Source organism: Henckelia pumila, chromosome 3 (genome assembly GCF_033568475.1).
Source record: "Henckelia pumila isolate YLH828 chromosome 3, ASM3356847v2, whole genome shotgun sequence".
Lineage (NCBI taxonomy): Eukaryota > Viridiplantae > Streptophyta > Magnoliopsida > Lamiales > Gesneriaceae > Henckelia > Henckelia pumila.
Window position 1 is genome coordinate 149496750 of NC_133122.1, and position 26603 is coordinate 149523352.

Genomic DNA, 26603 nt, shown 5'->3' on the forward strand with positions numbered 1-26603 from the left:
ATGTATGTTTTTCTATTAATTTTGTACTTAACTCTTTAAATTAAATTATAGTAAAAAAAAGAGATGCAAGATTGATATCCACTTAAAATAACATGTCATTTAATGTCAAAAATATTGAGACAAATGTTATAATTAAATGTATTAATATAAATAAGACAATGATAACTATTGATCAAAAAAAGCATCATATTGAATCTGTAAAGTTCTATATATACTATTTTAATATAAATACAATAAATTAAAAAACTATTTTGATATAATCACTTTATTATTATTAAAATTATTAACCTATTTCTCACTATCACAATAAAAATTACTTTTTTTTTTTTTGCAATATTTACATTTAGAAAAAATTTGTGCCAAACAAATATATGATAAATTAAAATATTTGACAATATAAAAATATTTTACCTCATTTCTCCAAATTAAATTATAGTAAAAAATAAAATTTGTTTCAAACAAATATATGAAAAATAAAAATATTTGACAATATAAAAATATTTTAACTCATTTTCCAAATTAAATTATAGTAAAAAATAAGGCACAAGATTGATATCAACTTAAAATAACATGTCATTTAACATAAAAAATATTGATAAAAATGTTATAATTAAATGTATTGAAATAAATAAGACAATAATAAGTATTGATCGAAGAGAGTGTCATATTATATTGAATTTGTAAAGTTTTTTTTATAAAAAAATTTGTAAAGTTAACCTTTTATACTATTGTAATATAATTTATTTTAATTTATTTTCAAAACATCATATTGAATTTGTAAAGTTCTCTCTATTACAATCAATTAATAATCATTTCAAAAAAAAAACAATCAATTAATAAACTATTATGTTATAACTTCTTTATTATTATTGAAATCATTAACCCTATTTCTCACTATGACAATAAAAATAACTAATATTTTTTTGTTGCAATATTTACACTTAAAAAAAATTTGTGTCAAACAAATATATTAAAAGTAAAATATTTGAAAATATAAAAATATTGTAGCCAAATATTATTTGTGAAATTTTATATTATATATTAAACATTGACTGTAAAAAAAATTAATTTTGAGATGATAATTGAATATAAATGATAATAAATACACTTCCATTACTCAAGATGCAATAAATTTTTCATTAAAGATGACTAAAATTCTAATCCCTTTTTGCCCTTGTTTTTTACCTCATTTTTCCATTATTGCCTACACATATTTTTTTATCCATATACAATTTGAGGGCAAAATTATAAATTCACAATGAAAAACTTTGTCCATCATTCATACTTTTATAGTAGAAATAGATTATTACAAGTTGGTTCAATCGCAATCTAGAAGGTCCAAATGCTTGGGGTCTCCTCTTCGATGTCAATGAAATTCATCCATCCAATCGCAACTGAATGATCCTCGTAGTACTTATTTGCGGATACTCGTTCAATCTTGATCTAATGATTCTTATGGCATCCACACGATTCCTCGTTAATTCACTCGAAAACTTAACGCGCTCCCACGCATATATTGAATATGTTCAACACTCTCAATTCACTCCAAACCATCATGGTTGCATTTCTATACGAAGAGAAAGACTCCTATGTTCCGATCAAGATCTACTGGTTCTGGTTGCGGGAACATGGAATGCGCCAATTTAATCGACCCTACAGTGTCATTCCATGTACATGCTAGTTAAACTATTTGCCACATAACCAAAGCACTTCAAACTATCCTTGCCCCATTTCTATATAAAGAAAAACTCCTCAACTTCTCCAAGTGATGCGAAGTGCCAAGTGTGCCTCTAAAACACCCAATACTAACACGCCTAAATTAGTGAGCGAATTCAGGTCATATCAATTCCCAACACTATTATTGTATAAAATCAGGTTTAGTTTTATGTAAATGAGAGGATATTCCATGGTTCATAATTCAAGTTGATGAAATGCTTGATGGCTTAAAAACTGAGTGGGATCAGATGCGATGTACATTCAATTAGTATAACAGAAAGTGCAACTGTGGATGAAGCAGATGCTCACAAACTAACTATATCATGTGTAACACTGAGTACAGTAGAAGATGTCCAGAATCACAGGTGTCGGAGGATCCTAATGAAAGAAAAGACGGCGATACCACATGTACAAGCTTTCGCTAGTTTCTAACGTAATCTAGGAACTTAACACACCAACCAATGATACCTTCAATTAGTTTGAAACCATTAAGCTTCTCTAGTAAATCTTGAAACCTATTTACAAAAACTTCAAGTCAGCCAAGGATTCGCCCCTGCAACGACAAAATCGCGAGAGCAAAATAACGTTTCATATATGCACAATAAGCTAACAAACAAGTACGCTAGATAGGCATTTGGCAACAAGTTGAACTATTTACACAAGTGATGGTTCAGAAAAGTACCTTGAAAATCATTCACTGCCAAAATCTTCAAAGCTTAAAGCCTCTGATATAGTGTCCAACCTCCTCATGTCTGCTGAAAACCGAAACACAACTATTTGATTTGTTTCGTTTTCTACTTCTTTTTTTTTTCTCAGGAACCATGCCTAGGGCGTAAAAAAAAAAAAGAGAAGTGGGAAATAAGCTTACCTTGCTGGTCATCCCTGAGACGAGGGCCCATGAAATTTGCATCGGTTCCCAGGAATGGAGATTTCGAATAGTTCTCCAGTATATCTGCAGAGATTTGGTAAAACATATAAGCCATAACACATGAAAATCAACTACTCGACGAATTGGAGTTCATCAATGCAGAACACTAACCCGTACTGTTTGAAAAATCAGCTGTCAGGTCTGATAAACTGAAGTTTCGGGGGATTTGCCCCAAGAATCCAAAAGTATTCATCTCTGGGTCTAATATACTCTCATTCAGAGTGTGTGAACTGGGCTCTACCCCATCAAAGTGAGGAACAGATCCTTCTCCTATCACAGTACGTGATTCAAGAAGATTGCTCTCCGAACCAAACATAAATGGGGAATCACCTCCATAGCCGACTTCTGATTTGATCATACTCCCATTCATGCCTCGCAACATTACCGTGTTTGAGCCCTGAACCGACATCGTGTTTGATGGCATATCAATCCTTCCAGTATCACCCATCATATTGACAGCAACTGGCATGCATGGTTGCATGGTCAGTGCCCCATTAGTGTAAGCATTAGGTACAACATTCATTGCTTGGAGCCTGTTTTCTGGCTTTATAGATAGTCCAGTAGGTTGTGGGGCTTGATATGCTTAAATATTGTATCATGCAAAACAAATTTTACTTCTCAAGTCAGAGCAGTTATATGATTGCTGATAAATATAATTACTCGTCAAAGCAATATTGAAATTCCAATATAAAGGTATACTATCAGCGAAAAAGTATTTCATTCATGTAAAGCACCTTAGCTCCAGGCATCAGACTCATTCGCGCATGTGTGTGTGTGTTATATGCATGTATATGCGTGTAGACAGAACATAAGAATAAACAAATATCAAGCAAACCCGCAATAATACTTCGAATATAATTTGAGTACATTATAAAAATTAAAAATTTAAAACCAACACATAATATGATAGTTCCAAGCATTGTAATTTGTGCATATCCAAATCCAAAAATAAAAATTATGATTCAATTTTACACTCCAAACATAAAAGTAAACAACACATAAAATTCAACAATCTAACAATTTCACTGTCCATATGTATAGTAATTTATAGTCACTATGTTAACTAACTATTTCAAAAATGACTTCAAATCAAAATTGTCAAGAGAGATATTACCGTCAACAGATTCAAATTCAATACAAACTTGTTTTTTTCCCTCAATTCTAGTTTTTTTTTTCTAATTTTAATAATTTTAAATTAAAAAAACTTCAAATTCTCAAAAAATTAAAAAATTAAAATAACCAATGCAATCAACACATGCCCATCAGCCAAGTCAAATACATGATCCAGATTTTTCTATTTTAATTCCAAAAACTCCAATTGAAGCATTTAGATACACACCTCTCCCAAGTATCTGTAGCAGCCGACATGATACTTTGCCATGTTTTAAACTATCCGTGCATCATACACAAAATTTTTGATTAAAATCAGACTTACTTGATTGAACATTAGTTCCATTTGACGGAGGAATACGAGTTGCTCCGGATGAACATATTTCGTGCATTAGTTCAACTTGTCTTTCCAGCAGCTGATTGAATCGTAAGATCTGGTCCTTAATTATCAGCCTCAGATGATATGCCTTGAAAAAATCCTGATTTTCTGCTTCAAGTTTCTGCCACACTGGAACATGGCCCAGATGATAATACAATGAGTTAGCAAACTAAACATCCAATTATGGAAGGGTATGAAGAATAAAGACATAAAAATCCCCTATAACATACTCAAATAATTTTTCGAAATAAATGGTATTTCAATCACCAGAGAAGCTATCTTAGATAGAATAAAGTTGTGGGTTGTGATCTATTTACTAGAATTAAGTTAAGACCGCGTAACTGAAAGAATAGAAACAACTTAAGGCCCCCATAACTCAAATATTCTTTCCTGCTTTTAAGACATAAGAAATGCTATAAGGAGTATATTTGAAGGTTGAGCTTGTCTTTTCATGTCTGAGACCCTATTGTGAAAGCCTTGAGTCCTTACTTTGAGATTTTTCTTGTCTCAGTAGAACATGTTGATGGGCTAGCGGCCTATTGAAACAAAATACACTTATCAATACTAAGTGCTACAAGCCCATCAGATGTCAACCAAAACTTTGCAATTTGAAGAACAGAAATATCACAGAGCTGGGGAATCCAGATAGCTTTAGACCATTATGATTGGGTTAAGGGATAAAGGAACTTTGGACCACGTCCCCATCATATATGCGCTAATCCTGATGCTCTAACTATGTCTTAAATGAAAGAGAGATTGATTCCTTTCCCAGGAGTACAGGACTTTAATTCCTTTGTATGACCTTGAGAACAGTGAATGTCTTTTAACTTTGTGAGTGCTTGTAAAGTGTCGAGTTAACAACAATGTAAAAGGCTGTAGCAGTGACGAGAATGTGCAGATTCGTAGAAGATGAAGACAAATGAAAAGAATTGCAGAGAATGAATTATTGTAACATGCAGGTCTGTGACAGTTAAAATTTAAAAATATTCAGACAGAAGGTCACAAATTTGAACATATTCAGAAGAGGGCCATTTTTTTCAAAATTTCTCTGCAACTCCACAGTCTCCTTAATGTGAATAATAACGTTACGATAAGAATATTTACCAACAACTAGACGCAGCAAAAATGATTCTCAAGCACGATGCTTAAATCAACTACCTAAAAACAAGCATAAACCGGAGGATGAAAAAGTTAACAAGAAGAAAGGAAATGAAATACCAAGTTCAGTGAAACCGGGCTCAATTTTCGCCTGCTGTAAAAGGGTACTCATAACTTCACCCTGACTCATGTAAAGCTGAAGGCACCTTTCTATGAGATTTTGAACCTGTTACCATAGAGAGAACATGAGGTTTGCAGAAATGGTTACACATTGAAGTACCAATTAATATAGCTTTAGATTCGGTGCTCAAACCTGACTAGACAAAACCATTCATCACACACCAAAACAGGTAAAAAAAGTCGACAACTCAACTTTACAAAACAATTTTATGAAGCCCAAGACAAAAAATCCATTCCATATCGAATATGCCTACACAGTACACATCACAATGTCTGAGTAACTACTAAAATTCTCTCTCATTTACCTTGCATATAATCATTGTCATGATAAAACAAACCAAAATTCTCTGCACAAGCAACTCATCTACCTTCCATTTCAGAATATATGTTTCAGATTGTCCGTGCACTGACTTCAGTTGCTTATCAGAGAGAATGAATTATTCTGTCTACCAACACTCAAATATTCTCAACTTAAGAAGTTTCGAATCTCTAGCATTGTTTAAAAACCTCCCATATCATAAAGAAAATTTTTTAAAGTGCAACCATGATATGCTTGTCCTTTCAGCTTTCAAGGTGGTTTTTTTGCTCCACTTTTCTTTATCAGTCATAGGGATCTATCCTATATCAAATATTCCCACATTGCTATGATTCGAGAACTTATCTTGTATTAGGACTGAATACCAAACAAATTATATAAATTACAATACAGTTGATAGGGTAGCACAAAGATTTGTATAGGAATTTAAGGTGAAATAAAGGAAAAATATCCACTTCTAGAGTTACAACCATAAACTTTTTTAGTAACAATTGACGTACTGCTCACAGCTCACCCACATGCTATTCAGCTATTGTACACCCACACGGCCACACTCATGTTTATCATTAACATAATAACTCAAAGCACATTCCTGAACATATCATCCATCTCTTCCACGAAAAATGAGAACAGTTTACCAAAATACAGAGCAAAATCACAAACACAATAAAATTATAGCAATGAAATAGAACCTTACAAGCTGTATATCTTGTACTGAGACTCTTCTAACATCTCCATTAGACATTTTGCAAGTTCACTGAGACAATACAATTAGGAGGCCAATATATCATGCCACAACAGCTCAGCCACAGAACACGATAACTTCGACTTTGTTTATCAATCTTGATGTGAAATCTACACTGCCTGGAACCATTGTTCAATATATTAGGAGATTAAGTACAGCAAACCTATGGATAATAATACAGTAAGAAGAGGCAATTCTACCAATATACAATGCATGAGCAGAAGGTCTCAGGAGCTCGAGCTTGTGCCTTGGTAGGACAAATGATAAATAACATAGTATCAATCAAGAGTATCATGGCATAAAACTCTTGGTTTGCAAACCCTTTAAATTATGTTAAGTTGGCATCGTGTGTGTTTTTTCGCTTTAGTCACCCGATCCTACTCCTCCATAAGCTATATCTTTTTAGAAAAAAACTGGTTTTTACCAAAAGGAAGAAGACAAACACATTCGTGCTTAGAAGTACAAAATATCAACATGTACGGTTGGAAATCCTGGTTATTCAAGAATGTGGTCTTACCAAATTCCTACAAAGTAAAGATCATCTAGTTCTAATAATTCATAGCGCACGCTCACAAATTTATCTGGATATATTTCAAAGTTATTTCTTAGTTGTTTCCACCCTTTTTCTCTCTTCGTAATAAAAGCTTTCAAGAAAATTTAATCCAACAAACCAAGAAAAAGACTCATTTCCCAATATCGACCCCCTTACCTGAATCAGATAGCCAATATGAACATCATTCACAAGTTAAAATAAGAATGCATTCTACAAATAAGGGTTCACCCTTCAAAACTAAAACCAGCTGAGAAAAAAATCATCACAAAAAAAACTTCGTAAAATTTCAACACCGCCACCATAAAAATTCAAAATCAAGATCACAGAATCCCTTTAAACTCGGATATGATCCCGTAAACGATAAACGCAAAAAATTAATCTCCAGGGGAAAAAGATCATGAAAAACAGAAAAAGAATCACGCATGCAAATCACACAATCACAGAAGAAAGTGGATGGAAAAAACGAAGATTAAACCCTCACAAACACGTGAAAGCACAAATATTTACAAATTGGCAAATTCAATTCACCTGAAAATTGTTGGGTTTTCTCGCTTTTTTCCTCACACGGCAATTTCGGTTGCAAGCGAATATTTTTCGGGGAAGAGGAAGTGATGGGCTTTGCTCAAATGGGTCGCGTTTCGATGTATTTTAATGTTTTTTTCACACAGTAATAATTCCAGCGAAGAATATGTTGTTGCCAAATAAACGTACAACGCTTAATCCGCAACGTACAATAAATAAAATCCAATTGCATACACTGGCATTTAAAAAATTCCCCTGGCGTTATCTATAAAGGAAAAAGTACAAATGCCAACTATATATTAAATATGGCTGCGGTTAGTCAAAACACAAACTTCCACACTACTTTTTCTTTAATTGTCACGTTTGTTTTTTCATATTCAATAAAATTAAAATTATGGCAAAACTCTTGTGAGATAATTTTATAGATTAATAATTTTGTGAAATGAATTTTATATTTAAATTGATTTATTAAAAATAATTTTTTTATGTTAAAAATATTATTTTTTAATATAAATAAGAGTCGGATCGATTTGTCTTATAAATATAGATTTGTAAAATCGTTTCACAGAAATCTTATTCTAAAACTATATGTATAAATAAATCACCAATAAATATTGAACATTTTGTAAAAATTTGTTCAACGTTGATGTCAAAGTTTGTCACGTGTGGTATACCAACTTTTATGAATTTATCTATATTAATTTCGGGATTTTCCCTAAGTTAAATGGCTCGATAGCTTCAAGTATTAAATTTAACTTTTAGTTGTGATTTTTTTTCCATATTTCGAAATGAAAAAAATCTAGATAAGAATTAAGGTTCTGATATAGGAACTATGAAGTAAATGAGTTATTCTATTATCGATCGTATCTTTATATTTCAACGTAAGTTGATATAATGTAGTACCCTGATTTTTAAATAAGCTAATCAATTGTCTAAAAAAGTTTAATTAGTCAAAATATGATTAAAAAATCCTCAATTGGGTTTAATGAGTTGAAAATAAGATTCAGGACGATAAAAAATGATCCAGAGGGCCCCAAGTGTCTGGACAGTTCGGAAGCTCCAGAGAGTAGATCAGAAGCTCCGAATTGGTTCGGAAGTGGATGGTGAAGATCATATGTACCGAGCAGTTTGGACGTTTTGAACTACAGATCGGAAGGTTTGATCTCCTTCCAACAAATAGTTATGGGTTTTCTGATTGGTTATTAGACGAGGGTGAGTTCAGAAGCTCCGATCCCAAGTTCAGAAGCTCCGAACTCCGTCGGCAGCTTGAGTTGTCTAATCACAGGATACACGTTCGGTGAGCAGAGATCGGAAGCTCCGATTAAAAGATCAGAAGCTCCAAACGCCGATCGAAATGTTCGATCCCCAGTTCGAAAATTCTGAACTCCGCCTATAAATATAGGCCGAGGCATGCATTTTCAAATTCTCATTTCCAAGTTTCCTCTCTCATTCCAATCTATATGTAAGGGCTTCTAAGCGTCGTCTTGAGGTCGGACAATAACGAAGCGCTACCGGGATCATAGCGAAGCTGTGTCTGGAGTTTGAGGTCATCGCCAATAGTGGGTTGACGACAGACACATGTATAAGTCTAGACTCTAATTAGATTTTGAGAGCAATTATCAGTATAATTAAGTTTTTTAGTATGCAATTAGTGATATGATAATTACTTGCTTATAGATTTAGACTTGTGAGCCAGAGTTGCTAGGTTGGTTGATTAGAGGTACTAACATACTATCCGAGATATCCTGTTTGAGTATGCATGTTCTATGTTTATATGTTATATGTCATGTTTATGTACATATATTATGTCATGATTATTATGATGCATACATTATTGTGTTGAACTTGTACTTTGATATAACCCGTAGTGGGGTCGCCCAGCCCCGTATTATTGAGTATATGGTTGGACCCGTTAGTACGTGATCAAGTCACCGATATCCACAGATTCTTTCTGGTGTGTGAGCCACCTCATGATGCGACGGCACAGAGTGTTACATACAATGGCGCCACTTGACTGAGCAGAGTTTTACCATGGTATGTAACATTCATAGCATGTGTATACTTATACTTTCGTATATTTGTATTAACATTCATAGCATGTGTATACTCATACTTTCGTTCTGAACGTTGTTATCACTCACGTCTTCGGTTTTGTCTTGGACACCCCATTCCACGAAACATAACTTAGGTTGGACAGACTCGAAAAGAGCGGTCGTTGAGGTTGCAGTTGTTCTTTGGGTAGGGTTTGTTTCCAGTCTCAGGTTGATAGTATTTCAATACTGTCTTCGATGGGGTTGTATAAACTATATTTCACCTTGGGTTTTAGGACCGGTTGATCTGTTGTAAGATTACTTTCCACTGTTTTAATTCGTATTTTTACTTTAAGATTTGATTGTATGTTATTATTGTTATGTAGATGATCCGAGAGCTAGTCACTACATATAACATGTTAATAGATTCCAAGACTAAAATTTCATCCTAGTATAATAGGAGAAAACAATGAATTATAGGGAAAACAGTGAATTATGAAGTTGATATAACGTAAGTTGAATGATAGTAATTTTCATGATTTATTTTATTTTTTTTAAAAAAAATAAAAATAAGAGCATTGGCCGTCCCAGATATGGTTTACATAGCACAATTGACAGGAAAAATCGGATCTATCCTAAACATAACAAATGGGTGGGCTCTTAAGGCCGTTACTGAATGGCAAGACCTTGGCCCGTCAGGATAAAAGTTGAAGGCCCGAGTTCTCTTCCAGGCCCAACTACACCTCATTGTCTATAATAATCATTGATGACTGACTGCTTAATTCGGTATTTACTAGCAAGTACACTAGGTCAAGTTATAGTAAATAGACAGAGAGTCCAAGTATCGATCTCACAGGAACTATTGTCAATTCTCAAGATTTGATTATTTTACTTAATCTAGACAAAATAATAGAAAAGAGTGCGAAGAATTAAATAAAAATTTAATTACTAAAAACGATAATAAAAAATAGCATAAATAATAAATTTAATTAAAATAAGACAACCAAGATACACGAAGGTACCAAACAAATTATGCAAACAAGTGGCAAATCAAGGATTCAGATTTAATCTTAAATCACGACGAATTCTCCTAATTTATAACAGTCTATTTCTAAAACAGATAAACTTATTCAAATATTGACGGATCAATCTTTCATAATTTAAATCAAATTCAAATGCATTAGGAATTATAAGAATTCAGTTTTCACCTAAAACCGCACAATGAAATCGAATACTATTTCTAGTCAATTTAACCTTGTGTTGATTAATGAAGTGATAGAAATTTATTCCTCCTCTGTTGACTTGGAATCAATTAATAAACAAGCAAAAAATTGATCAGATTATTCACAAGACAAATTTAAATCCAAAAATCAATAATCTAGATGAAAATCAAAAAATCCCAAATCAAAATCCACATGTTCAACATGAAATTATTCGGCCCAATCTCGCCGTCTTGGTCGAAGAAAAACTATTCAATAATTGAAAATAATAATTCAAAAATAAAATAAAAAATTAGAAGAAACTAGAATGGAGTGTTTTTCAAATCTTCAACCTCCGCCCTAGCCGTCTCACGATCTCTGTGTGCGATTCGAACCCTTCTCATGTATGTTAATCTTCTATTTATATGGCTTGAAAAGCCCACGAAATAAATCCCGGCAAAATAATACTTTTAGTTTCCGAAAATTCTATTTTTCTGATTCTGCGACATGCACGGACCCTGGACATGGGTCCGTGCATAGGTCCATGTATTAAATTTTCGTTGCCAAAATTTTATCCGAACCCATGTCTGGGGTCCGTGAATGTGTCCTTTCCAATGTGCAACATTCTTGAAAAAATCATATCTCGAGTTCTAGCCGTCGGATCAAGCCGAATTTGGACAGAGACTTTAAAACATCTTGAACTTTAATTTGAACGATGGAGATCGGATTTGGATCTCTTTATCATTAAATAAATTTTTGACCATTGCTGCTCTGTAATTCATTTTTCAAAAATCCATTTTCCTACAAAATTAACCCGGAGAGTGAAATGACATATAAACAATAAATCACCTAAAAACACACATAAAACAATATGACTGAATGCAAACTAGACATAAAATTACACAAAATAATGCACACAAAATGTGGTTATCAATTCCCACATACTTAACTCTTGCTCGCCCTCGAGCAAGACAAACAATGCAATAATCACACAACAAAACAAAAAAGTAAGAAAAATTCATGGGAATTTGCCTCAGATAAGTATTATGCCAAACTTAAAACACCCTCAACTCTTCACAATACACCCTTAGTTTAACGTGAACATGTGTGTCTGCGATGTCATTCCAGTTCTATGCAACTTAGACAGAATCCGTTTGAAGATTGCTTAGCGACCTATTAACACATCAGTACAAAGGTCACTCGCATGCTTCCATTCCTCCCAATTACCTCTAACAAAACACACATTCCTTGAGATAAATTATTACGCACCGCCGAATTTTGCACCCGAAAATTTTAAATCCCCAATAATTACCCGCAAACTTAGTTATATTTGTGATAGGATTTGAATTTCAATCTCTTCGTCTATAGCCCGGATGAAGCATTAACCCCATTGAATCCGCAAACTTAGTTTCAGACTAGGCGATTAGGATTTCAATCCCTTGCCCGAAACCCGGATGGAGCTGTTATTATTTTTTTCCAACAATTAAATTTTTAATTTTTATAGATGTGCAACCCCATTTATTCCGCATACTTAGCCTAAGAAAAGGTAATTAGGATTTCAATTCCTCGTCAATGACCCGGATGGAGTTGAATTTTAAAAAAAAAATCGATATCAATTTTATCGTTTTTAAAAATTATTTGGTGCTTCCAAGATCATAAGTGAATTGTCAGAGGATCATTAGAATTCAAAAGATACAATTAATATTACTAAACACCTAGTGTCGTGCAATGATCAAACATACACAAAATCAATTGTATCGCTACACTTCACTGGTCTAACATAAGTGCGTAAAAGGATTCACGGGTCAACCTACAGTTTCTCATGTCAAGTCAAGGGCAAACATTTTTAAAAAAAATTCATTTTTCTAACTTCATATTATCATTGGCTCCCAATTATCATCCTACTCAACACACATGCAAACAATTACTAAAACGAACTATATGCAAACAAACTAAAATATGACAGATGCAACACAAACACAACACAAATAAAAACATAAAAACTAGATTATCCTCTCATACTTATCCAAAGCATTGCCCTCAACAATAAATAAAATGTAGAAATGAACAAACACATGCAAGACGAACAAAACACAAGAAACAAAATAAAAATAACACTCCCCTGGTCTATGATTCGTCCTCTTCCTCCATCTGCAAAATTCCAAAGAAACTTCTCTTATCGGGGCAACCTATTGAAAATAGAAAGCGACGGGTAAGGCGGTGGATTAGCAAAAGATAATAAAAATAAAAATAACAATAAAAAAATAATGAAAAGAGAACACTGAGTTGTCTCCCAATCAGCACTAAATTTATAATCTATAGCCCGACTATATAGTAGCAACCATCAAAGAGCGGATGCCGCCCATAGTAAGAATCATACGACTCTACGTATGTGTTTTGATTTTCTACGCCCTCAAGCTTGGCATGATATTGGCACGGTAAGCTCGTCGGTCCAACAATACTCTTCAAAAAATGATTATTTTGGAAGGAGACTCCGAATCTAGGCTGAAGCTCATGGAAGATATGATATTTTGGAGTTGGCGTCAATGGAAAAAATGGATCTTCAAGTGGTGCACATTTGAAGATCATTGACGAGGTCAAATCCTTCGCCTTGTATATTTCTTCCTCCTCCACTGTCACTTTTGGCTCATCTTCGCATTCAAATTCATCTAATAAAATTTCCTCTTGATTTGGCTCAATTACGGTTGCAGGATCACATTCCCATACAAATTGATCAACACAGATCGCTTCATTCTCTTGGTTGATATCAGGAATGGATTGCATCATAAGCTTCATTTGTTCATCCAAGAAACTCAAAGAATTTATGTGAGTTTCGGTAAATTTCTGGTTGATCTATGACTGTTTATTAACAATGTTCTGCAACTTATTCAAAAATTCATTAGAGTATGCTCCACTCTCCACGTTATGCTCAAGATGTTGATTTGAACATTTTGGGTAGTGAGGTTTTGGAGGATATTGGTGATTTCAACCCTGCTGTGAAGGATCACAATGCCAATGATAGTCGAAATCTGTCATATCATTTAACAAGTACATCGCACTGATGTAATCTTTGTTGAACGAGTGACTGTCAGTGGCCAAAGCTCCATAATCTACCCAAATTCTTGTTTTCTCATCCAATCCACCATAGAAAATCTGAGTTAGCATGTAGTTTGACAAATCATGGTATCGAAATCTGTTTGTCAAGTCATTGAATCTCCCCCAAGCAACATAAAATGGCTTCGAGTATTGCTGATCAAACCTTATGAACACCTGTCGATAATCCATCTCCAAGCACCTCACAAGTAAAAAATAATAAAATTAAAATTAATCAAAATTAATAAATAAATAGCAATAAAATGTCTAGTCTCAAGCAAATAATATATTCTAATATTAACTAAACAGTCCCCGGTAACGGCGTCAAAAACTTGACCGCTTAATTCGGTATTTACTAGCAAGTGCACTAGGTCAAGTTATAGTAAATGAATAGATATCAGTCCAAGTATCGATCCCACAGGGACTGTTGTCAATTCTCAAGATTTGATTATTTTATTTAATATAAATAAAATAATAGAAAGGAGTGCAAAAATTTAAAAAAAATTAATTACTAAAAGAAATAAGAATTAAAATAGCTTAAAGAATAAATTTAATTAAAATAAGAAAACCAAGACACATGAAAGTATTAAACAAATTATGAAAACAAGTGGCAAATCTAGGATCCAGATTTAATCTAAATCACGACGAATTCTCCTAATTTATTTAACAGTCTATTTCTAGAACAATTAAACCTATTCAAATATTGACGGATCAATCTTTCATAATTCAAATCAAATTCAAATGCATTAGGAATTATGAGAATTTAATTTTCACCTAAAATCGCACAATGAAACCGAATACTATTTCTAGTCAATTTAACCTTGAGTTGATTAATGGAGCGATCAAAATTCATTCCTCCTCTGTTGACTTGGAATCAATTAACAAACAAGCAAACAATTGATCAGATTATTCACAAGACAAGTTTAAATTCAAAAATCAATAATCTAGATGAAAATCAAAAATTCCCAAATCAAAATCCACATGTTCAACATGAAATTGTTCGACCCAATCTCGTCGTCTTGGTTGAAGAAAAACTACTCAATAATTGAAAACAATAATTCAAAAATAAAATAAATAATAAAAAACTAGAATGTAGTGTTCTTCAAATCTTCAATCTCTGCCCTAGCCGCCTCACGATCTCTACGTGCGATTTGAACCCTTTCTCATGTCTGTTAATCTTCTATTTATATGGCTTGAAAAGCCCACGAAATAAAGCCTGACAAAATAAGACTTTTAGTTTTCGAAAATTCTAATTTTTTTGATTCTACGACATTCACAGACCCTGGACATGGGTCCGTTCATAGGTCCGTGTATTAAATTTCCGTTGCCAAAATTTTACAAATATGAACGGACCCTTATCCGGACCCTTGTACGGGGTTCGTTCATGTGTCCTTTCCAACGCGCAACATTCTTGAAAAAATCATATATCGAGTTCTAATCGTCGGATCGAGCCAAAATTTTGACAGCAGCTTCAAAAGATCTTGAACTTTAATTTGAACGATGAAGATTGGATTTTGATCTCTCTATAATTAAAAATAAATTTTTGAGCATTGCTGCTCCGTAATTCATTCTTCAAAAATCCATTTTCCTAAAAAATTAACCCAGAGAGTGAAATAACATATAAACAATAAATTACCTAAAAACACACATAAAACAATAGGAATGAATGCAAACTAGATATAAAATTACACAAAATAATACACACAAAATGTGGTTATCAATGACACTAGTAAAATAGGACTTGGTAACATAAACATAAAAGAGCAAGTTTTTTGTGAGATTGTTACGTATTTTTATCCGTGAGACATGTCAAATATGTTCATATAATAATAATAATAATAATAATAATAATAATAATAATAATAATAATAATAATAATAATAATAATAATAATAATAATAATAATAAAAGGAATAGGTCTCTTAAGACGGGTCAAATATACTCATATTTATAATAAATAATAATATTTTTAACATCGAAGGTAGTATTTTTTTATTGGTGACCCAATTAAGAGATAATTCTCATAAAATTTACTCTTGAGATCGTCTTACCGGATATTTTGTGCAAAAATTAATGATTTTTATATTTAAAAAATAATAATTGTTCATGAGTGATTCAAATAAGAGATCAATATCATGAAATTGACCCGTGAGACCGTTTTATATGAGTTTTTGTGAATAAAAAATAAAAAATAAAAATTGAAATTACTTTTTGTTGGAAAAATTAGGTTGTGTACCCATTTAGAATTGATAAAATATTTGTGATAAAATTATTTCTCGATTATCCATTAGGGTGAATGAGAAATTAATAAAGTGTTCACAAATAATTGTTCGGATTTTATCGAGTGAAAAGATTGAATAAAAAAATATTATATAATATATATTATTAAAAGAAAAGAAAAATGAAGAATGCAACAAGTGGTAAAAAGGCCACCGAAACCCCTTGAAACAAACCAATTGGATTTGTTAATTTGAAATTGAAATTGAATTCAATATTCAAATTTGAATTCGGTTGGCAATTCAAATTGGAAAAAACCCATGCAGCCGAATGGTTATATGTGAGGGGTATTTATGCTTGCTTGACATCTCTTGATGAAAAGTTTCAATTGATGTGTTGCACCTTTTCATTTAAGACTTTCAATCTCTATAAATATATCTCATATGTTTGAATGAAAAAATGTTAGACATTGAAACTCGAAAAAAACACTGATTTTCGTCCATACATATTACTGCATCTCAGATTTGTTCAAAATTTTTCAAAAAATTCAAAAAGCATCTTCAAAGTTCGTCGGGTTTTGTAATTTGGAGTCCTCCTATTACAAAACGAATTCGTTGTATCTTGGAAGACGATTGTCATATTTCATTAGCACCGTGTGTGGGGCAAATTTGTCTTATGGACATATAGTCTGACTCTAGCTTTAACTTATGGTTTTTTTGTTCCTGTCTTGTCTCAAGTCGTGTTGCAACATCACCCAGAACGCAAACTGAACAGTCTTATTTTGCACAGTACTCTGAATCCAACACTTTTGTAGCATTTTAAAATTTGCCTTGAAGATAATATATAGTTCTATAATAGTATAATTATACGTGGTCCAACTTTTGCTCCTATACATTCGGTTTTTAACAAAATAAATTGGCATTCCAAAGAAATAATTATTAATTAAATAATAAAAATGTGTCATCCAATTACAACTTTAAGTAGTACTATTGGGATCGGAGGAAGAAAAATAAAACATTAGTTTATCAAATAAAAATAGAATAATATAGTAGTGGAGTGAGGAGTTGGATAGAAATTTTTAAAAATTTATCATGTATTGAGGAGTTGTATAGAAATTTTTAAAAATGTATCATGTATTGAGTAGATTTCGACGATATGATGAGATTTTTTGTTATTGTATCTATATTACACACAGAATAAAGTATGAATTTGTAAAGACTAATATTGACTTGGCATTAAGTTACTATCAACGACTGAGATCAGTCAAATGGAGTCAAACTTTGATCCAAGGGATGAGATTAGTTCACAGTTAGTTAAGGCAGTTAATTAGCTCAGATTAATCTTTAAAAGGAGCTGGATCTGGGAATAAGTATGGGACTTCGAAAACTCTGAGTGAACATCTGATTTTCTTCTTGACTCGTTCATATCCTCAAAGAACTTACAAAGGCATTCTTCTGGATTGAAGATACAAGATCGAAGGGCTTCTAAATTGAGCTAGAACTTCGAAGATTTATTTTTGTCAGCTTGTTCTTGTTTATGTTAATCACAAGTTTTTGATTAGCTTGTGATTGTCATTTCTTGGGAATTGTATTGAACGTGATATTGATCGATTTCTAGTGAATTCATATGGGTAAAATCCCAGAACCTAGGATGTAGGATTTGGTAATCCGAACCAAGTAATTCTTCTGTGTTCTTATTGTTTTCTTTCTAGTTCTTTGTTTCAATTCTTGAGTGCATGAATATTGTGTTTTCTGTGCACTGGTGTTCGGGCGTCTTGTGCTCTGAGGTTTAACAAGTGGTATGAGAGCCTGAGATTTAAAATCTTGGGCTCAAGGGTTCGATCTTGCTGCATCAATTCTTCTTATTCACTAGTGATCTCTGTCTCGACTCTCTTAGAGGATACTTTGAGATGTCTACTGGCCAGGGGCATTCTCTAGCAATGTCTACTTCGAGATTTGAGGTGGAGAAGTTTGATGGAAAGAACGATTTTAATCTGTGGCGAGAGAAGATGATTGCTCATCTTGGAAATCTTGGATTAGATGATGCATTACAAGGTGAATCCAAACTTCCAAGAACCATTGAAAACAAGACTGAAGTATTGAAGAAAGCAAGAAACACTATTGTTCTAAGCTTAAGCGATCAGATTTTGAGAAAAGGTTGTTAGGGAAAAAAATAGCTGCTGATATGTGGCTAAAATTGGAACAACTGTATATGACAAAAGCTTTACCTAACAGGATATACCTAAAGCAGAAATTCTATAGCTACAAGATGGATGAGAATAAGTCAATTGATGAGAATCTTGATGAGTTCACCAAGTTACTGTCATATCTTGAGAACATGGATGTATAGATCGATGAAGAAGATCAAGCAATATTCTTACTGAATTCCTTACCAAGAGCCTATGATCAACTAAGGGATACATTGAAGTACGACAGGAAAACAATCACACTTTAAGAAGTAACAGGGGCTGCATATTCTAAGGAATTGGATTTGAAAGCCAATGGTAAACTTCAAAAGCCTTCTGGTGAAGGTCTAAATGTGAGGGGAAGGTCTGTTGAAAGGAAGAATTCTACTAACAGATGGAAGTCAAGATCCAGGTCTAAGTCAAAACCAAAGAGAACATGTTGGTCTTGCAAGAAGGAAGGTCATATCCGAAGGTTCTGTCCTTTAAGGAAAATCAATCAAGGCCCAGAACCAGCCTCTGTCACTGATGCAGCAAATGTGTTGGAAGGGTATGAGGAAGCAGAGGTCCTAACCATTTCCAATGATGACCCAAAAGAAGAGTGAATTCTAGATTCAGGATGCACTTACCACATGTCTCCAAGAAGGGACTGGTTTACAAATTTTCAAGAAACACAAACTGGTTATGTGCTACTGGAAAATAATGAATCATGTAAAATTGAGGGTGCTGGATCAGTTAAGCTTAAGATGTGGGATGGATCAGTGAAGATCTTATATGATGTCAGGTATATTCTTGATCTAAAAAGGAACTTGATCTCATTAGGTACTTTGGATCCGAAGGGACTAAGCTACAAAGCTCAAGGAGGCATTCTTAAAGTGGTAAAAGGCTCACTAGTTGTTATGAAGGCAATCCTGAAACAAGGTCTCTATGTACTACAAGAAAACACCTTATCTTCAAAGATCAATGTGTTTATATCAAAAGGGAAAGATACAATGTTATGGCATCAGAGACTTGGCCATATGAGCCAAAAGGGTCTTCAAGAGCTATGTAAACAAGGTCTGCGCGACTCCAAACAAATCAGAGAGTTGGATTTCTGTGAAAATTATGTTCTTGGCAAGACTCATAGGTTAAGTTTTAGTACTGCAACTCACAAGACAATGTCACCACTGGAGTATATACATGCAGACCTCTGGGGATCTTCTCAGGTAACTCAATCCCTATAAAAATGCCAATATTTTCTTTCTTTGATTGATGATTATTCTAGAAAGATTTGGATATATTTTTTGAAAACTAAGGATCAAGCTTTTGATAAGTTTGTAGATTGGAAAACCATAGTTGAGAACAAATCTGGAAAGAAAATTAAGACATTAAGAACATATAATGGATTGGAGTTTTGCAACCGTGAGTTTGATAATTATTGTGCTAAGAATGGCATTGCTAGACATAGGACTTGCACATACACACCACAACAAAATGGAGTTGCAGAACACATGAATAGGACTATAATGAATAAAGTTAGATGCATGCTCAGTGAGAGTGTACTACCACCTAAGTTTTGGGCAGAGGCAGCTTCTACTGCCTGTTACCTGATCAATCTATCACCTTCTTCTGCTATTGAGTTCATGGTTCCAGAATTTAAGTGGTCTAACTTAAAACCAAATTATAAACATCTAAGAACTTTTGATTGTGTTGTATAAATTCATGCTAACCAAGGTAAGTTAAAACCTAGAGCAAAGAAGGGAATTTTCCTTGGTTATCCAACTAGAATAAAATGGTACAAGGTCTGGATTTTAGATGAACCTAAATGTGTTATCAGTAGAGATATGGTTTTTAATGAATCTGAATTTTACAAAACTAACAAACATGTGTTAGAAATCGCCAGCTTTAAACAAGCTGAGAAGAATTTGAGTGACAAGGAATAGCCTCTGAATTGCAGCAATGAGAATAAGGAAGAAGGTGGAGCTGCTCTTAATTTACCCAAATATTTCAGTGAAATTAAACATGATGGAACTCAGATATCTCATCAAGCTTCTGATATATTGGATGCAAACAGAGATGAACAAAGTGATTATCTTAGTAATGACCAATATCTAGAGGATTATATTCTCGCAAGAGATAGGGTCAGAAGGGAGATCAGATTACCATCTAGATTTGCATCATCTGAATTTACAGCCTTTGCACTAAATGTGGAAGAATTGATGGATCTAGAAGAACTATCAAATTATGAAGAGGCAATGAGAAGCAAGGGCAGTGCTAAATGGTTGAAAGCTATGAAAGAAGAATTTCAGTCATTAATCAAGAACAACACATGAGTATTGATTGATAAACCTAAAGATAAAAGGGTGATTGGCTGTAAATGGATATTTAAGAAGAAATCTGGTATTCCAGGAGTGGAAGGACCTAGGTACAAGGCAAGATTAGTGGCTAAGGGATTCTCTCAGACAGAAGGAATTGATTACCATGAAGTATTTTTTCCAGTAGTGAAACACTCTTCTATTCGAATTCTATTGTCAATCACGGCAATACAAAACTTAGAACTTGAACAATTAGATGTCAAAATAGCTTTCTTACACGAAAACCTTGAAGAAAAGATTCTGATGACTCAACCAAAGGGATTTGAGACTGATACTCAGACTAGTAAAGTGTGTTTGCTGAAAAAATCACTCTATGGTCTAAAGCAGTCACCGAGGCAATGGTACAAACGTTTTGATGACTTCATGCTACAGAAAAAATATTGTAGATCAAAGTTTGACAGCTGTGTGTATTACAGAAAGTTGCCAAACCAGTCTTTCATCTACTTGTTGATCTAAGTTGATGACATGCTCATTGCTTGTAAAGATCTTATGGAAATTCAGAATTTAAAGCATCAACTAAACTTTGAATTTGATATGAAAGATCTTGGTACAGCCAAACAAATATTAGGGGTTGAGATAAGAAGGGATATAAAGCTGAGAACTTTGGCTTTGTCACAAGAGAAGTACATAAATAAAGTTTTAAATATCTTCAAAATGGAAGAAGCTAAATCAGTTAGCACACTCATTGGTGCTCATTTTAAATTGAAAGCAGTAGATGGAGGATCAAGAAGAGTTAGAGGCTATTCATATGAAGAACATTCCATACTCAAATACAGTAGGAAGTATCATGTACATGATGATTTCAACTCGACCAGATATTACCTATGGTTTGGGTCTTGTAAACAGGTTCATGAGCAAACCAAGCAAAGAGCATTGGAAGGCAGTACAATGGTTGTTGAGATACTTAAACGGAACTTCCAAGCTAAAGCTAAAGTACTCCAAATCCACTTCAAACACATGTGAGATCACTGGTTATTATGACTCTGACTACGCAGCTGATTTAGATAAGAGAAGATCGATTTCAAGATATGTGTTTACTGTTGGAGGAAATGTGGTGAGCTGGAAATCAAACTTGCAAAGTATGGTTGCATTATCCACCATTGAAGCAGAGTATATTAGGCTAACTGAAGCAATAAAGGAAGGACTTTGGATCTCTGGATTTGTTTCTGAACTGGGATTTGAACAGAAGGATATCACAGTATTTTGTGATTCATACAGTGCAATACACTTGTCCAAGAATTTTGTTTTCACGAAAGGACAAAACATATAGATGTAAGGTTGCATTTTGTGAGAGACATCATATCTAGAGGTTTGATAAAAGTTCAGAAGATTGATACTATGACAAATCCAGCAGATATGTTGACAAAGGTGATACCTATGAGGAAACTCAATAAAGCATTGAGCATGCTCAAGATGGTGGAGTAATCTAGTACAGATTATAATGGGATCTCATTGAATTCACTGGATAGCAACCGAATCAGTCAAGGTAGAGATTTGTGAAGACTAATACTGACTTGGCATTAAGTTACTATCAACGGCTGAGATCAGTCAAATGGAGTCAAACTTTGATCCAAGGGATGAGATTAGTTCACAGTTAGTTAAGGAAGTTAATTAGCTCGGATTAATCTTTAAAATAGCTGGATCTGGGAATAAGTATGGAACTTCGAAAACTCTGAGTGTACTTCTGATTTTCTTCTTGACTCGTTCATATCCTCAAAGAACTTACAAAGGCATTCTTCTGGATTGAAGATACAAGATCGAAGGGCTTCTAAATTGAGCTGAAACTTCGAAGATTTATTTTTGTCTACTTGTTCTTGTTTATGGTAATCACAAGTTTCTGATTAGCTTGTGATTGTCATTTCTTGGGGATTGTATTGAACGTGATATTGATCGATTTCTAGTGAATTCATATGGGTGAAATCCCAGAACCTTGGATGTAGGATTTGGTAATCCGAACCAAGTAATTCTTCTGTGTTCTTATTGTTTTCTTTCTAGTTCTTTGTTTCAATTTTTGAGTGCGTGAATATTGTGTTTTTTGTGCACTGGTGTTTGGTTGTCTTGTGCTTTGAGGTTTAACAGAATTTCATTAAGCTTTTTAAAAAAAAAATTAGTATAGTCAGTCATGCTGCATATAAATTTTTGAAAATCATCATGTAGATCTTGGTACGTAATCCAATTAGTTAAATTTTGTCCAAATAATAAAAAATATTTTCTACATATTTAATTCAATTTCTTTATTCAAAGTACATTTCCTTATCTACATACCTTAAATATGTACGCTGGAATTTAAATTTTGGACCGAATTTCCCAACAGCTTCAAATTCCAAGCAACTATACTCTCCGGTTCCATTGTAGATATGTGAGGGAAAAAACATTAGAACGAGATTGACTAAATAAGAATTTTGAAAACAAATGGTGAACAAATAGTACACGTTTTGTATAATACAATTTCAATTATAAGAGAGTATATTGATAAAGGAGTTATTGCTATGTGAAAAAAATATATATAAAAAACATTGTTCAGCGTGGACTGTTATCCACATTGAGCTTATATAACCTTTTTTTGAAAAGGGTTACCTCGAAGGGGACTCATCCCACATGAGTCAGAAACCTATTGGTTCATGCGGGGGTTAAATCGAGGGATGTGTATGAGCGACAGAGACTTGATGGAGGGAGCAACATGATCAACTCTCAGAGCATACCCCACAATATTTCAGCAAAAAATATGGCCCACACGAGGATCGAACTCGCAACGCTGAAAATTTTGTTTTCATGTCACCTCAAACCTTATCAACTCGCTTATTCCCATGTGGGCTTATATAACCTTTTTTTTGGGCTCAATGTGGTCAGTTGAGTCACCTATGTCCCTATTGTCCTTATATTTTATGAAATTTATTAAAGATGGAGAAAATGAAAACGAAAAGCGTTTAATCTATTTTGGAGTGTAAGTATCACTAACTCATATATTTTTTAAGAATGATACATATCTATATATCCTATGGTACAGAGATATGATTATGTCTCTAAAATTTAGAGTATTAATTTGTTAATTTGCTTTTATCTGAAACTTTTGTCTTTGCCACTTTAGACGAAAGTATATACCATTGCACATGATAGCTAGGGAAAAAGAACCCTTTATATATTGATCCTCCTAATCTAATTCTATGTACACATATCTTCCATTGTCAATGGAAATTAAAACCTTAACCAAAGATCAAGAAACACAGAGAAAACACTAGAGATAATAACAAAGTAATTATGACAGTGAAACCACTGTATTTTTGCTTTAATCTGTCTAGCAAAAGCCCTTCACCTTCACTAGATAATTTCCTCGTGATATTGCTCTTATTTAATCGAACTTTTCGCTGTTTCTGTGCATGTATTCCAGATTCTTCCTCCTCCTTCGACTCTTTCGTTTCTTGATTTCTCATGATATTCTTGGATTTGGTTCTCATCAAATGGGGTTTAAGTTTGTTTACATCCGACAACCTCACAGGCTTGAGGAAGAATTCTTCTGCTCCTTCTTCTAAGCATCTGTTAATCGCGATTAACCGTTAAGTATATATGAACACTTAATTCTTACATTAAAAAACATATAATGAAAATTTTAACTATGTTAAAATTACCTGTTGATTCTCGAGGGGACATGCTCAGAAGACATGATGACTACTGGTATGTTTCTCAAATATGAAGACTCCTGCCAAATTAAATCAAATCAAATCCCATTTTTTGTCATATAATGAAAAATTTAACGAAATTAGATTTAAAAATGAAATTAAAATTTTAAAATAGCGCAGGCGGAAAGATTATATACTTTTTCCATGTCGTATATAAAAATATATAAACCTATATAAATGAAAGAAAAGTTCACAAAAAAGGTTCCATAAAACAAGATAATTTTGTGAGACAGATATTCGAGTCAATAACTCAAGAAAAAATATTGTTCTTTATTTATATATATATGAATCGATCCATGTCATCTCACTTGAGACCTGATCTAAAAAGTTATAAGACTTGACTTAATGATTCGTATGACTTGAAAAAGAAAAAGAAAAAGAAAAGAAAAGAAAAGAAAAAGGAAAAGGAGAAAAAGGAAAAGAAAAATAGCATACAAGAATAGGATATTGGAAATGCGGGATCCGCAAATGCGCTGCCGAAATCTTGTTCTTGGATGGGGCCAGGATTAATTTTGCCAAAGATTCTTATTTTAAAAGTCAAATGAAACTATTTGAGAAATTAAATTTATATATTGTCATACAATATAATATATATAGTATATGGGGTTGGAACATATGTAGACAGGGCAATATTTTCCAGGAAATGGGCTCGATTGTGTTGGGAAATGGGAATATTATATTCCACTTAATGTATGCAATAGGCTGTAAGCCTATAACCTCTTGTGTACACGTTTAATTAAAAGGAATATTTTATATTTATTTGTCAATGATATTGATACGTATTCCATCTGACATTCCAAGATTTGATCCAACGATGAATTCGACGTCTAATTTTAACGAACCTTTAATTGGCTATAAAATATATTTATCACAAAAGATAGGATTATATATAAGGGATGTGTATGATATTGTAAAGGAAATTACAGAAAGGACGTGAAAAAAAAATATATACCTTCATTTTCTTGAGTAAATCGTATCCTGTCATTCCAGGCATGCAATAGTCCGTAATGACAAGGTTTACTCCCACTTCCTTCAAGAAACATCAAACAAAGAATAAGGTTCATGTGACTCAAATTAAAATATTTTATATAATTAAAAAAAAATTAAAAGAGAAATGAACCTGATGAATGTTGGGAGAAACATAAGTTTCAGTTGGATTGCTTCTTTCTTCTTCAGACCAACCAAGAAACTCCAAAGCTTTGCAGCCAGAATCAACTGTACTGACTGTCAAATACATTCGACTCGATTAAGTTTTTGAGAGTTGTATATACAGATTTGGACGATCGTACTTGTCCCCTCAGTACTCCAAACTGATATCGGGGGATTGACAAAAGTGTTGTGTTTAGAATTGCCCAATTGTAGATCAAAATCCTTAAACATTGAAATTCAAGAAAACAGATCATATGGGGTCAAATTAACATGTACACGTAAGTACCTTGATAAGAAGATGTTTTGAGCAATTTCTCGATCAATTTTCTGTCGATCAAGCTATCATCAACGGCCAAAACATGAAAACGAGACGAGTACTCTGATGCAGCAGCAGCAGCCATGCCCATTGCTACTCAAATAAGAAGAATTAAATTGAAGAAAGAAAGAAAGAAAGAAAGAAAGAAAGAAAGCGTTTGAGATGAGACTCAAGTGGGGGCTTTGGGAGAGAGATGAAGCGAATTAGAGGGGGCTAGCTAATCTATGAATGGAGAATGAAATTAAGGCCCACCAAAATCCACAACCCACAAAGCAAGATCTGACCAGATTTGTTCCAAAGATTTTCTCCAACTTGGGATTGAATTTATGCTACCCAATTATTACCATGTTAAATGACATGGGGTCGCATTTATGATACCCTCTCGAGGTATGTGTTGTTATGTTTACAATATATATTGTGGAAGGAAAGTATAGTTTGAAGAGTATCATTTTGGGATTTCAAATGAGAAATATGATATTGTACATTTGTTTATAGATTTTTTTTTTCCTAAAAAAAAAAAAAGAAAAGAAAAACTTTAGATGGTATGTAATAACATGATCTAGGTTAGGCATTGACTATGAATTTGATTCGGAAAAAGGATTTCAAAAATAAATTGAAATTCATCTTAATTCACATGCAAGATTATATAAATATGTAACTATTAAACTTAAAGTTTATGATTTTACTTTTTTAAACAACAAAAATACATTTGAAATTTATGAATCTGAAATTCTTCCATCTAACTGCAAACTTGGGGGATGGATTTGAAGTTCGCTTACTTATTTACACATTAATACTATCAAGTTGAATAAATTTCAAATTACACCGTTATTGAGTGC

General features: G+C 33.2%; 2 protein-coding genes across 7 annotated transcripts; both read right to left on the reverse strand.

Annotated features, from left to right (window-relative positions):
* Positions 1-2009: 2009 nt before the first annotated feature.
* On the reverse strand, positions 2010-7671 carry LOC140887613 (uncharacterized). 5 transcript variants are annotated; one of them, XM_073294987.1, is made up of 9 exons: positions 7554-7634; positions 6673-6719; positions 6425-6591; positions 5352-5457; positions 4080-4262; positions 2756-3226; positions 2585-2668; positions 2399-2471; positions 2010-2269 (listed from the first exon to the last, which is right to left on the reverse strand). In XM_073294987.1, exons 3-8 carry the CDS (start codon positions 6470-6472, stop codon positions 2407-2409), a joined length of 957 nt encoding a protein of 318 aa, XP_073151088.1. In that variant the 5' UTR covers positions 6473-6591; positions 6673-6719; positions 7554-7634; the 3' UTR covers positions 2010-2269; positions 2399-2406. The 5 variants fall into 5 exon arrangements, with proteins under 5 accessions (XP_073151088.1, XP_073151091.1, XP_073151090.1 ...); XM_073294990.1 differs by lacking the exon at positions 6673-6719 and having other exon boundaries at positions 2010-2231; positions 2399-2468; positions 7554-7671; XM_073294989.1 differs by lacking the exon at positions 6673-6719 and having other exon boundaries at positions 2399-2468; positions 7554-7671.
* Positions 7672-15400: 7729 nt separating this feature from the next.
* On the reverse strand, positions 15401-26045 carry LOC140888745 (two-component response regulator ORR3-like). Of its 2 annotated transcripts, XM_073296446.1 has the most exons (6): positions 25735-26045; positions 25420-25523; positions 25252-25329; positions 24249-24319; positions 23936-24156; positions 15401-15457 (listed from the first exon to the last, which is right to left on the reverse strand). In XM_073296446.1, exons 1-6 carry the CDS (start codon positions 25853-25855, stop codon positions 15435-15437), a joined length of 618 nt encoding a protein of 205 aa, XP_073152547.1. In that variant the 5' UTR covers positions 25856-26045; the 3' UTR covers positions 15401-15434. The 2 variants fall into 2 exon arrangements, with proteins under 2 accessions (XP_073152547.1, XP_073152546.1); XM_073296445.1 differs by lacking the exon at positions 15401-15457 and having other exon boundaries at positions 23752-24156.
* Positions 26046-26603: the final 558 nt, after the last annotated feature.